At 48.1% G+C, this 14,472-nt stretch overlaps 1 protein-coding gene across 5 annotated transcripts in view; it reads left to right on the forward strand.

Moving 5' to 3' along the window:
* Positions 1-14,472, forward strand: part of LOC129817207 (ena/VASP-like protein) — a 69,659-nt gene that overhangs the window by 16,532 nt on the left and 38,655 nt on the right. For 3 of the 5 annotated variants that reach the window (XM_055872223.1, XM_055872224.1, XM_055872225.1), the window contains exon 1: positions 6,858-7,844. The exons of 1 other annotated variant lie outside the window; for it this stretch is intronic. In XM_055872223.1, the coding sequence (XP_055728198.1) occupies positions 7,735-7,844 (110 nt within the window). In that variant the 5' untranslated portion in view covers positions 6,858-7,734. Of the gene's footprint in view, positions 1-6,856; positions 7,845-14,472 lie in introns of those variants that run through there. One more of the 5 variants, XM_055872222.1, reaches the window with a different exon arrangement.

Consider the following 14,472-nt stretch of genomic DNA (forward strand, 5'->3'; position numbering starts at 1 on the left):
GTTGGCGGCTCTGGCAGATCCTGTCTGGTTGGCGGCTCTGGCAGATCCTGTCTGGTTGGCGGCTCTGGCAGATCCTGTCTGGCGGGCGGCTCTAGCGGCTCCTGTCTGGCGGACGGCTCTGTAGGCTCATGGAAGACGGGCCGCTTTGCAGGCTCATGGCAGACGGGCGGCTTTGCAGGCTCATGGCAGACGGATGGCTCAGACGGCGCTGGGGAGACGGATGGCTCAGATGGCGCTGGGGAGACGGATGGCTCAGATGGCGCTGGGGAGACGGATGGCTCTGGCCGGATACGGCGCACTGTAGACCTGGTGCGTGGTGCCGGAACTGGAGGCACCGGGCTAAGGATAAGCACCTTCCTACTAGTGCGGGGAGCAGGGACAGGGCACACCGTATTCTCAAAGCCCACTCTATACCTGATGCGAGGTACCGGCACTGGTGACACCGGGCTGAGGACAAGCACATCAGGATTAGTAGGGGGAGAAGATACAGTGTGTTCAGGGCTCTGGAGACGCACAGGAGGCTTTGTGCGTGGTGCCGGAACTGGAGGCACCGAACTGGATACACGCACTACAGAGAGAGTGCGTGGAGGAGGAACAGGGCTCAGGAGACGCACTGGTAGCCTAGTGCGTAGTGTAGGCACTGTAGGTACTAGGCTGGGGCGGGGAGGTGGCGCCGGAAATACCGGACCATGGAGGCGTACTGGCACTCTTGAGCATTGAGCCTGCCCAACCTTACCTGGTTGAATGCTCCCGGTCGCCCGACCAGTGCGGGGAGGTGGAATAACCCGCACCGGCCTATGTAGGCGAACCGGGGAAACCATGCGTAAGGCCGGTGCCATGTATGCCGGCCCGAGGAGACGCACTGGAGACCAGACGCGTTGAGCCGGCCTCATGACACCTGGCTCAATACCCAATCTAGCCCTACCAGTGCGGGGAGGTGGAATAACCCGCACTGGGCTATGCACTCGTATAGGAGACACCGTGCGCTCTACTGCGTAACACGGCGCCTGCCCGTACTCCCGCTCTCCACGGTAAGCCTGGGAAGTGGGCGCAGGTCTCCTACCTGCCCTTGGCCCACTACCTCTTAGCCCCCCCCAAGAAATTTTTGGGTGTTACTTACGGGCTTTTTGGGCTTCCGTGCCAGACGCGTTCCCTCATAGCTCCGGTTCCTCTCTCCGGTAGCCTCTGCTCTCCTCAGTGCCTCCAGCTGTTCCCATGGGAGGCGATCCCTACCAGCCAGGATCTCCTCCCATGTGTAGCAACCCTTTCCGTCCAATATATCGTCCCATGTCCATTGCTCCTTCTTTTCCTGTCCCTTACTCCAATTACTCCGCTGCTTGGCTCTGGAATGGTGGGTGATTCTGTAACTGCGTTCCTCTCTCTCTTCATAAGAAGAGGAGGTGTAGTGATCGAGCCAAGGCGCAGCGGGTTGTGAAAACATGATGAGTTTTATTTATAAGACAAAACGAAACAAACTATACTTGAATAAACTAACAAAATAACAAAACGAAAATAGACAGACTAGTACGACGAACTGACATAACACACGCAGAACGAACGAACAAGTACTTACTAAAAAAACGCACGAACAAACCGAAACAATCCCGTATGGTGTAACATCGACACAGACACAGGAGACAATCACCCACAAACAAACAGTGAGAACACCCTACCTAAATATGACTCTTAATTAGAGGAGAACGCAAAACACCTGCCTCTAATTAAGAGCCATACCAGGCAACCAAAACCAACATAGAAACAGATAACATAGACTGCCCACCCAAAACACATGCCCTGACCTAAACACATACAAAAACAACATAAAACAGGTCAGGACCGTTACATTTGGTGAACTGGTGTTTTGTAAAGTTTGAATCTGTTATGCGTGCTTCATTTGGATCGGTTTGGGCTCCCACGACCTAATGCACTCTTATCTTAAACATTAGCTAATTAACTAACGTTAATTATAAACTGGGTGGTTTGAGCCCTGAATGCTGATTGGCTGAAAGCCGTGGTATATGAGACCACATAGCACGGGTATGACAAAACATTTATTTTTACTGCTCTAATTACGTTGGTAACCAGTTTATAATAGCAATAAGGCGCCTCGGCGGTTTGTGGTATATGGCCAATATAACATGGCTAAGGGCTGTATCCAGGCACTCTGTGTTGCGTCCTAAGTAAGAACAGCCCTTAGCCGTGATACATTGGCCATATACCACACCTCCTTATTACCTAATTACCTACCTAGCAATTGTTTAACAAAAGCCCAATTTATGCAGCATAGCGACTTTAAAGATCCAATGCAGACATTTTTATCTCTCCACTGCTAGCTCTGTTTGCTACAAATATACGTTGTAACTTGTCACTCTGATCGTAAAAGCGCATTGTAAATGTGCAGTGTGTTGTGTCAGAATAATCCACAGAGAAGAGTCAGAGGTAATCAAGTCTTAGTGAATGAGAGAAAATGAGCCCCCTTTTACTCTACCCCCCCTCTTTCTGTCTATCTCTCTCTCTCACACACACACAAACACACACACTTTCCCTATATCCCATCTGCCAGCTCCCTGCAGTGTGTGTGGTAATTAAAAAGATCAGCTTGTGTGATTCATCCTCTACTGTAGGACTATGTGTGCATTTGTGTCAGAGAGAGAGTGTGTCAGTTTGTGTGTCTGTGTGTGTGTACCACGACCGTGCAATCCCCTGAGAGGATGAGCATGTGTGAGTTACCCATGAAGACAGGGGACGTCACAGATCTTTATACTCCCTCTCCTTTACTTCCTTCCTTCCTTCCTCTCTCTCTCTGTCTCTGTCTCTTTCTCTCTCTCTGTCTCTGTCTCTCTCACTCTCACTCTCTTTCTCTCTCTGTCTCTCTCTCTCTCTCTCTGTCTCTATCTGTGTGTATATGTCAGGAATCGGGGTGAGAGGAGCGGCATTGGCCTCCTCCTTGGCCGTTGTCAGATTTGTATCCCCTCTTCCTCCCCTCCATCCTCTCCTCCCTCCTTGCATCTCATTAAGAAAGGCCTCTCCTCTCCTTCTCTCCGAGGCCATGTGCTCGTTGGATGACTACGGGTAAGGCTGACATTTCTCCTCCTTTCCCGCCCTCTGTCCGTTCGGTGTCGTTGTGTAGGGCATTGAGAAATGGTAGTAGCTCTAATGGAACAGCCTTGATAACAAACACTTTATAGACTTTGTACAGTTGGTGTTTCGTCTGTTGTCTGAAAAATCTTGTTGAACTTCTTAAGCTGTGTAGCAGTAAATGTGTTCGTAAACCTGCGCCTGTGGTGACTGTGTCTTGATTACGATTGACAGTGACAGCCGCTGTGTGTGTGTGTGTGTGTGTGTGTGTGTGTGTGTGTGTGTGTGTGTGTGTGTGTGTGTGTGTGTGTGTGTGTGTGTGTGTGTGTGTGTGTGTGTGTGTGTGTGTGTGTGTGTGTGTGTGTGTGTGTGTGTGTGTGTGTGTGTGTGTGTGTGTGTGTGTGTACGTGTATGCTTGTTTGTATGACAGGGAGTGTGACTCGCTATACACACTTCTACATGTGTGGCGTTACATAGCACTGCGTGCGTGACACTAATAAAGCATAGCTAGCCCTGCAAGTGTTGAACAAGGCCATTAATACAGGGGTGGTGAATGAAGCAGATAGGAAGGGAGGTTCCTGTCAGTGCAGGGGATTCAACAGCACTAGCAGAAGGCGTCCACTCTAAACCTGACGTTGCCCCCGCCCCCCCCCCCCCTGTGAGAGCACTTGCCAAATCAGCTGTGGCAGGGTGTTGATTGGCAGCAGAGGCGATGGATCTGATTGGCTGCTGCAGCTGTCACTCCTGCCCAATCCCACGGCTCGTCGGGTCTCTGACCTTGGAGAGAGCCGTTAAACCTGTGCAGTAGTGAGGACCACAGCCAATTTGCAGTCAGCTTAGGGACAGCTGTCAGTACACACATACATACACACACGCCCATGCACTTCCCTCCTGGCGGAAGACACATTTCAGTTCAATGCATTCAGTTGTATAACTGACTAGGTATCCCTATTTCCCTTTCCCTGTGCTGGACAGAAGGCCATCTCCCCCATCTCCCCCATCATAACATCATATGATGATCTATGAGAATGGATTAACTGCTTTTGGTTTGTAAAGTGCCATGTTTATTGAATTTGTTGAAGTAGTTGACTATGGAGTGGGGAACAAAAGAATCCCCCCAAAATAATTGAAAAAATAAATATATAAAAAAAGAACATCGTCTCCCCTGCGGTATGTGAATGGTCTGACTGCTACAGTAACACACACAGACAGACAGACAGACAGACAGACAGACAGACAGACAGACAGACAGACAGACACAGACACACACACACCATGGTCAGTAAAGACTAGATAATGCCCTCACGAAGAGTTCATTGTGTCAGCAGTCACAGATCACTAGGTTCTGATTGGACACAGCCTGTGTCCATGGCACACTGTCTGTTCAGCTCAGCTCGGTTGAAATGTTGTTGCATTACTACTAGCTCAATAAAGACAGAGATGGCAGAGACAGAGAGGTTGTCTGCTCAGCTTTGACGAAGACTCTACCTGACAAAGACCAGTATGGTTGAAATTAAGGCGACATGGTCAAACATCATATCACAATATTTTTCACATTTTTGACAGTAAGGTGGTATTTCACCGTTTTTTTCTGTTTCTGAGCAAGGAACGTTCTAGTGAAGTAGTCCAGATAATAGAACTTTTCATTGCATTTAGCACAACATATTGTTAAAGACGATATTGTAAAAATCCGTACCAGTATGTGTCTCCATACCAGTATACCGGTATTGATGATGCTGAATATCGCCCAGCCCTAGTTGGGAGATATTACTCCTACAACAACAGACTCAGTCACAGTCCCTGTACTACAGGCACATAACCGTCTGGTAGCCAACGGTTCCATTCTACTGGTCACTGTCTGTCACACCCTGATCAGTTACACCTGTTCTTGTTATTGTCTCCACCCCCTCCAGGTGTCGCTTGTTATCCCCGGTGTGTTTATCCCTGTGTTTCCTGTCTCTCTGTGCCAGTTTGTCTTGTACGTTCAAGTCAACCGGTTTGTTTTTCCCCGTGCTCCTGCCTTTTCTATTATCTTTTTATAGTCCTCCCGGTTTTGACCCTTGCTTGTTTTCTGGACTCTGTACCCGCCAGCCTGACCTCGAGCCTGCCTGCCACACTGTACCACCCGGACTCTGAACTGGTTGTGACCTTTTGCCTGTCCACGACCATTCTCTTGCCTACCCCTTTTGGATGTAATAAATATCAAAGACTCAAACCATCTGCCTCCCGTGTCTGCATCTGGGTCTGGCCTTGTGCCCCTCATACTATCTGAGTTAAATATACTGTATCTCTGTTTATAAGAACCACAGGATACTGATACGAATCAATTGCTTCTTGTGATCAGAAACATTCCCACTGTACTTTATTGCACTCGGCTTTAAACCTTCAATCACATCAACCACCAATAATAATCGAACGGTCCATGACAGACGTGATTACAATTAGACGCGTGCTACTAATACTGTGGAAAGAGATGGGAATCCGTCTCCATAGGAATAGAAGGAATTCCTTCTCTCTTTTCCCTTACGGGTGAATGTGTCGATGCAGCCGAGGGATTTTAGTGTGGTGGCTTGATATTAGAGCCACAGATGAGATTATGGAGCTCATCTCCGGCAATATCAGATATATAACCTAACCTCTCCAGTCATCTGGAACATGGACGGATACTCACGTGGCAAAACTGATCAGGGGTTTTACCGCAGGCTTTTGAAGTAGTTTTGGCGTCCAACCAGAGTGAGTGACGTGGACAAAACGGACAAGATATGCAGTGGAAATACCTAAATGGGTGTGCACGTTTAACCATTCATTCGAAAATATAGTACTGCGTGGTTTGGCGTTCGGGCTCTGCTCCTTCCGGGTAGCTTACTGCCAGAGCCCAGCGTCATATGAAGATGAGAATATAAATGCAGTTAGTGAGCGCGATGTGCTCTACTAAATCCCCTGAAGGAAGAAACCCAGACAGGTGGAGGTTGGGGGGGGGGGGATCAGAAACAGCTGGCGCAGAGTGTGGTCGCTAGTTACAGCAACACGGCAGCAAGAGGCCCCCGGCGCAGGCAACCACGTGACATCCGGCATGTAGAACTGGTAGACTGAATGGACCGCGTGTAATTAGAGTGTGAACCCAATAGGTGTAATACCAGCTGACGTCGTCAGCCACACTAGGGGTTTCCCCTCCTGAACGGACTACGCTTCATTTGTGAAGGCAATGGGAGGTTGCATACAGTACTCTAAGTACTTCTATGTCTGTTCATATATCTGTGGTTCAGATATTTATTTCAACGAGAGACACATTGGTATCTCTATTTACCCACCGGTGTGTGTTTCTCTATGTGTGTGTGTGTGTGTGTGTGTGTGTGTGTGTGTGTGTGTGTGTGTGTGTGTGTGTGTGTGTGTGTGTGTGTGTGTGTGTGTGTGTGTGTGTGTGTGTGTGTGTGTGTGTGTGTGAGAGAGAGAGAGACAGCTGTATTGTAGCTCCACCCCACTCTGGAATGCCACCTCGAATTAGACGCGAGAAAGACGGGAGCCATCGGATGAATTAACAACAGTCGCTCCTCTACTATGCTCTCTCCTCATCCCTCGCTGCTCTCTCATCATCCCTCGCTCCGCGCGGGCTTACGCATCCCTGTTTCCGTCCAATCAGAGCGCCGGAAGAGGAGAGAGGGATGTGAGGAGGGGGAGTAGAGGACCAGCAGCCTCTGGGGCTGGCGGCCAACTGCTCATATCACAGCTGGGAGGGGAGGGGGGAAAGGGAGGAGGGGAGAGAGGGATGGAGGGATGGAAGTGGAGGCTGTAATCCAGTGAGACACGCAGAGGAGAGGCAGTGTGAGGGCAACGCCTCACAGCACCGTGAATCTCTCTCTCGCTCTCTCTCTCTATCGCTCTATCACTCTCTCGCTCTCTTTCACTTTACCGCAACCCTTTCTTGCTCTACTGCTCTCTTTCTCTCTCTCTCTCCTTCGCTCGCTCTCTCGCTCTCTCGCTCACTCACTCGACCGGCAAAAAACCCAAAGGGCTCTCCTCTCGTCTCTCATTCAGTCCTCTCAGACTCTGAGGGCTGCTCTATCGTTTTTCATTTGTTCCCTTTTTTCTCTCTTCCTATTTTATTTTCTCTCCTTTTTTTTCTCCCCCGCCTCATCTAAAATAGCTGCTGTGGCCAAGGATGCGGTGGTGAAAAAGGACCCAAAAGAGTTGTTTCGTTTGCGTCCTTCTCTTTCCTCAAGGCGTTGTCATTGGAAGCATCTTTGTTCTTCCCTTTGTATTTATTTATTCTCCTTGTACAACGGCCGTATATATTGCTGTGTGGCTACTGGGGAAGTAGGTTAGTGTGTCTGGGAGGAGCCAGGTGATCGAGTGAAGAGAGGAGAGGAAAGGGGGGATTGTGTATTTCGCAGAGAGGGGGAAGCCCGGCTGTATCTCTCCGTTGCTGTGACTGTGAATCCACGGCAACCCCATTAGGTACGGAGACGGAGAGAGGGAATTACTGGGATGCCAGCGCTAACCTTTGACCTCTATCGTTAACTCACGCCACAGCCTGGACGGACAGACCAGGGGAAAGGAAAGGAAAAATCAGAAGAGACACGGAGAAACTAGATAAATCCTTGAATCGTTCCTGTAGCTGGGCTTGTGCTGTGCGTCGGATGTGAGTTAGCTAGCACCATGGATATAAACGTGCAATCCCACCGGTTCTACTTCCCTCAGATCTACTGTACTGAGGCTGTGCCTGCTGGTGCCCAGGTCCATGTCACAGCGCAGGAGTTTAAAGTCAGGTAGGCTACTGGGTACCACTACAGGTTACTGTGATGCTACACCACACTGGGTTGGATAGGTTACCACTGGGGAGACAGTGACACCGTAATGCTATGTGCAGTAGTGAGGACCACAGCCAATTTGCAGTGAGCAATAGTGACAGAGCAGCATACAGCACAGTCAAGGTGGTATCTACTTCACTATTGGCTGCATCTCAAATGACATCATTCATAATCACATTGCCTATGCAGTAGAGATTTGCAGCTACCAATAGTCGAGCCCTGTGTCTATTAGAGAGCAGGGTGCTTGATGGGATTGCAAATGGATGTAGAAATAGAAATCCAATGTACAGAATGAATGTACATGTCTATCCGGTGGAATGGACCGCCATGTCAGTTCTGTTCTGTACATTGTGTTTCTATGTGCCAGCTGTGAATGGTTGTCCTTGCAGAGGGGCTGGGGTTAGAATGTTAATGTGTAAGCTGTGCAGTCATTGTCAAGGTCCTGATAGGGGATGAGGAAGGAGGAGAGAAGAGAGGAGGAGGCATTGATGCCCTGTGAAGAAGCTTGCCAAGACTGCTGGGGTGATGACAGTGGTGCTGTTGTGTTGTGTTTGTCTCTGAGGGCTGCAGCCGTGTGTGTGTGTGTGTGTGTGTGTGTGTGTGTGTGTGTGTGTGTGTGTGTGTGTGTGTGTGTGTGTGTGTGTGTGTGTGTGTGTGTGTGTGTGTGTGTGTGTGTGTGTGTGTGTGTGTGTGTGTGTGTGTGTGTGTGTGTGTGTGTGTGTGTGTGTGTGTGTGTGTGTGTGTGTGTGTGTTGTGGCTGTAGCTTGTTTGTGGCAGAGACCGGGGCTCTTTGTTCTTCCCGTCTGCCTTCTCTTCTCCTCGTAAACGCTTGCAGCTCGCACGGTGCGTCGGCGCATCCTTCCCTGATATTGCCGCTGTCGTCATGGTTGCAGAATGCTCTGAGACACACGCTCGATGTTTTTTGTTTTTTTGTCAGTGTTTTTTTTGTCTTCGGCACTATCTTTATCATGTTTACGCCTGTCTGTTGCATCCACCCAAACACTCTTCCTCTTTATCGTTGCAATCAGTGGTTTATCATTGTGTCAGCCATTCCTCCATCCATCCATGGTTTCAGGTTTCACCCAGTAGTAATCTGGTGTATGATCACTGGTCAGATTTCTCCTCTCTAACTGATGATTAGATCAGCTTTAACAGACTCGCTGAGTTTTCCTCTGGTAAGCAGCTTTTAACACAGCCGGGCCAGGAGGGTATGTTTCTACAAGGGATGTGACAAATGGACAGTTCTTCTTACTGTTTAGACGGACATTTATTTGATCGGTGATCCAAAACATATTTGAAGGAAAAAATATATACAATTCCACGTCAATTCCTAATGCAGAATAATGGTCCTGTTACGCGTGTATGGCCGGTAGAGCCAGACAAGTAGGTTATATCTACCGCAACCCTTTACAGACATCGAACGCAGCAACAGTAACGTGGATAGTTGATCACTTTTCAGACAATTCAAAAAAAGTGCTGAGTCAGAAGACTGTACCCTTTCAGACAGTCATATTCTGTTCTGGCATATAATGTGCTATTGTTTCCCTGACGACAATAAACGTTGCTGATTGATGTGCTGCTGTGTTGTTTATGCTGCGTTTTTTATGGTAGGGTAAATAGATGCGTTTTCTTTCAACGAAATGTCTTGCTAAATCGCGTTATTTAACGTACTAGTTTAGAAAAGAGTGGTCTGCGCACAGGCAGCAGGAAGGCTAAAATGTAGAGTTCTGTTCTCCTAGTGATGGAAGTTAGTCCCGCTTCAGAAAATACATTGCTTTACAGACAAGTGAACTGCCGTTCAAGTCTCCAGAGAAGGTTACTTGTCGGCGTTTAAAAAGCCGTAGTGTAGTCTACCCTAACAGACAAACATGCCATAGCCGAGGCGCTTTCATGGGGCCTGAAAAGGGTAATCGATACAGGCGATACCGGTAACCTACTGTAATTTCATATTATGAGACAAAAACCTACCCCGTGCTCGCAAGACCGGTCCCATGAATAGCCTAAAATAGGATATTCTACACACAACAGATTGAAGACTGAACACACACTTTTGTGTCAGCAGAGAGAAAGAGCAGGCAGGCCAAGGTAGGGGCATATGTCTTGGTGATCTGCATCTCGCAATGTCTTAATTGTCTTGCAAATTCACCAAAGTAGCCGAAAGTTTGCCTCTTCCTCGCTGGTTTTATTTAAATTACACAACTTCCCCCAGGCTTTTAGAGCCATATAGTCTAGTTAGGCTATAACATGGAAGAATGGTTTATGATAACTGCACTGGGATTTTAATTATGTGGGGGGGGGGGGGGGGGATATTGTGTTTCGGGTTAGGGATTTTTCTTAACCTTAAGGATCCCAACTTAGTTTAAACATTTTAACGTTTAAATGTTCACACCCCTAGAAGCTACAGTAAATTACAGCTAAGGCAGGAGGGCTATGTAGCTATGGTAAGTTACAGCTAAGGCAGGAGGGCTATGTAGCTATGGTAAGTTACAGCTAAGGCAGGAGGGCTATGTAGCTATGGTAAGTTACAGCTAAGGCAGGAGGGCTATGTAGCTATGGTAAGTTACAGCTAAGGCAGGAGGGCTATGTAGCTATGGTAAGTTACAGCTAAGGCAGGAGGGCTATGTAGCTACAGTAAATTACAACTAAGGCAGGAGGGCTATGTAGCTACGGTAAGTTACAGCTAAGGCAGGAGGGCTATGTAGCTACAGTAAATTACAGCTAAGGCAGGAGGGCTATGTAGCTACAGTAAATTACAGCTAAGGCAGGAGGGCTATGTAGCTATGGTAAGTTACAGCTAAGGCAGGAGGGCTATGTAGCTATGGTAAGTTACAGCTAAGGCAGGAGGGCTATGTAGCTATGGTAAGTTACAGCTAAGGCAGGAGGGCTATGTAGCTATGGTAAGTTACAGCTAAGGCAGGAGGGCTATGTAGCTATGGTAAGTTACAGCTAAGGCAGGAGGGCTATGTAGCTACAGTAAATTACAACTAAGGCAGGAGGGCTATGTAGCTACGGTAAGTTACAGCTAAGGCAGGAGGGCTATGTAGCTACAGTAAATTACAGCTAAGGCAGGAGGGCTATGTAGCTACAGTAAATTACAGCTAAGGCAGGAGGGCTATGTAGCTACAGTAAATTACAGCTAAGGCAGGAGGGCTATGTAGCTACAGTAAATTACAGCTAAGGCAGGAGGGCTATGTAGCTACGGTAAATTACAGCTAAGGCAGGAGGGCTATGTAGCTATGGTAAGTTACAGCTAAGGCAGGAGGGCTATGTAGCTATGGTAAGTTACAGCTAAGGCCGGAGGGCTATGTAGCTATGGTAAGTTACAGCTAAGGCAGGAGGGCTATGTAGCTATGGTAAATTACAGCTAAGGCGGGAGGGCTATGTAGCTATGGTAAGTTACAGCTAAGGCGGGAGGGCTATGTAGCTACGGTAAGTTACAGCTAAGGCAGGAGGGCTATGTAGCTATGGTAAGTTACAGCCAAGGCAGGAGGGCTATGTAGCTATGGTAAGTTACAGCTAAGGCAGGAGGGCTATGTAGCTATGGTAAGTTACAGCCAAGGCAGGAGGGCTATGTAGCTATGGTAAGTTACAGCTAAGGCAGGAGGGCTATGTAGCTATGGTAAGTTACAGCTAAGGCAGGAGGGCTATGTAGCTATGGTAAGTTACAGCTAAGGCAGGAGGGCTATGTAGCTATGGTAAGTTACAGTGAGGACTACAGTAAGTTACAGATACAGGGGTTAGAGCAGTGGTTGTACAGAGAACCACCACCACAAATGTTCCACTGCTTAAGTACTGGCATTCCTTACAATACCACCTCTAATACATGAACCCTGCTGCGGTACAATTGTGAGAAGCAGCACCTTTAAGCGCTTGGCTAGAAGGCTAGAGGGATTTTAGTACATCTACGGCTTATCCAGACACAGTTCAGTCTCGTATTACTGTAAAAGCCACGAAGGAAAAGTCAGCATACGATGTGGTTTTCCTCTGACTGCTGTCCAGCATCGGTCTCTGTGGTCGGAGGGATAATTGTTTCACTCCTGTTTGATTTGGACGAGGCCCTGGCAGTCAGTCACTGCTTCAGCCAGGATACTGTTAGCACAGTGATAGGGAGAACGAGGGAGAAAGAAAGAGAGAGACAAATAGGGAAGAAGCGGAGAAGGCTAGAGAGCGAACAGAGAGAGACTTATAAGAGGCGGAGGGATACGGCGAGAAGGGAGAGAGAAAGAGAGTCTGTGTCACACGTCCCCCAGTTGTCTGCGTGGGGTTTGCCGCTTGCTGCCTGGCACATCCTCTCATCTCCAACACATTGGAAAAACACCCCCGAAATCACCATTGCACTGTGAAAAGATGAAAAGGTCTTTCAAGTCTGCTTTATTTTCACAAAACAATTTCAACCCCTTTAGCTATATGAATGTTTCCTAAAACTGGTTTTATGCAAGACTGTCACTAACTGAACCACTAGTGTTCATGTATGAGGCTGGAGGTGAATGAATGGAAATGAACCAGTCTGTTGTATTGTCCCTCCTTGTTTACAGATGCATACTGTAGGCTCATTGTGATTTCCCTTGCACTTTGTCAGCGGTATGTGTGTGTGTGTGCATGGTGTGTATCCCTCCTCTTCGCTCCGTGATTCTGTGTGTGTGTGTGTGTGTGTGTGTGTGTGTGTGTGTGTGTGTGTGTGTGTGTGTGTGTGTGTGTGTGTGTGTGTGTGTGTGTTGGAGTAGAGCAGGGTGTCAGCTGACTCCCACTAAGCAGGAAATGGACACGTCTTTCTACAGCTGGATCAATACCCAGGTTATTAGTACAGAGAGAGAGAGAGAGAGAGATGGAATGAGAGACAATTAGAGATAAAGGGACAGATAGAAAATAGGAAAGAGGAAATCTGAGAGGAATTCAAATGGGAAAATGCATGCTGGGAAAAAAACAGCAAGGAAATCAGAGGGGGGTAGAGGGAATGGGAGAGAGAGAGAGAGAGCGGGAGGTGAGAGTGGGAAGGAGGTAAAATAAGAAGCCAGAGGAGAGTGGGGGATGGTGAGAAAAGCAGGGGTAAGCAAAAGAGAGGATGGAGGAAAGGAGGAGAGACAGAAATACAAAGATAAAGGGAGTGATGGTTGTAGAGACCGATAGATGGTGTGATAGAAAAAATATGGCTTTAAAGGTGGTCAAGGAGTAGTACACGCCTTAGAAAAGCCTTTGTAAAGAATTCTGGGGGTTTTGCGCCTGCCTGGCTTCCATGGTGACGGAGGCTGTGCATCCCAGAATAATGCCAGGTAACCATGACAACCATCATTGGCCAACACCACAGGAGCACACACACAGCCAAGAGAGCAAATCTAACCTTTCCCGAAGTGTGTGTGTGTGTGTGTGTGTGTGTGTGTGTGTGTGTGTGTGTGTGTGTGTGTGTGTGTGTGTGTGTGTGTGTGTGTGTGTGTGTGTGTGTGTGTGTGTGTGTCTGCTCCACAGGCTCTCCAACAGACCAGGAGAGAGAAGTGAGGAGGGTGCTCTTTTTCTTATCAGACCCATTTATCCTTCTGCTAAAACCTGAGGGTTGGGCTTCTTTCCATCTGCATATGAGTCGTTTTTATCTCTCTTCCTCCATCTCTCTCCCTCTCTCTCTCTCTCTGTCTCTCTGACCCACACTCTCTCTCTCTCTCCCTCCATCTCTCTCTCTCTCTGTCTCTGACCCACACTCTCTCTCTCTCTCACACTCCATCTGTCTCTCTGTCTCTCTCTCTCTCTCTCTCTCTCTCTCTCTCACACTCCATCTGTCTCTCTCTCTCTCTCTCTCTCTCTCTCTCTCTCTCTTTCTCTCTCTCCCTCTCTCTCTCTGTCTCTCTGACCCACACTCTCTCTCTCCCTCTCTCTCTGACCCACACTCTCTCTCTCTCTCCCTCTCTCTCTCTCTCTGTCTCTCTGTCTCTCTGACCCACACTCTCTCTCTCTCCCTCTCTCTCTCAGCCCCTCTCTATCGCTGTAAGGGATTTACTGTCCCCCAAAAGTAACAGTGACCCAAACCTCTTTTAACTGATTCATTGTTTTCATTCACCCCATTCTAAAGATCATGTTTAAAGCCTCAGGCTACTGGACTGGACATTATTGCTTGTATGATTAGGTCTTGGGGTGATAGTACATTTTCCTGTTGTACGATTCTCCTGGGAATAGGACGTGTCTGTCTGTCTGCCTCTGTCAAATGATGGAAAATGTCCCCACAAATGTGGTTGGCATGCAAGAAATACACTGTAAAATGATGCAATAGATGTAAAACAGAGAAGTTGCAGTGATATCCAGATTGGGCTGCAGGTTGCAGAGCCAACCATTGTGTGAGTAGAGAGGAGGGATGGCTTTCTGTCACACTGTAAGTAAAGGGAATCAGACTAACTGTTGACTGTTGTGTGAGTGAGCACTTAGCTTGAACGGCCTCGGTCAAACGCTCAACCGTCATAAAATATAAAGTTTCAAGTTTTATTAGCCGTCTGTCGTGTGTGTGTCTGTCGCCGCGGTTACGGGGCATCAGTTAAATGACGTCACGCTGGAGAAAGCAGCCCCAGGGCAGGTTCGCATCCTTCCTCAGATCTCCTTCTCATCC

Source organism: Salvelinus fontinalis, chromosome 20 (genome assembly GCF_029448725.1).
Source record: "Salvelinus fontinalis isolate EN_2023a chromosome 20, ASM2944872v1, whole genome shotgun sequence".
Classification (NCBI taxonomy): Eukaryota; Metazoa; Chordata; class Actinopteri; order Salmoniformes; family Salmonidae; genus Salvelinus; species Salvelinus fontinalis.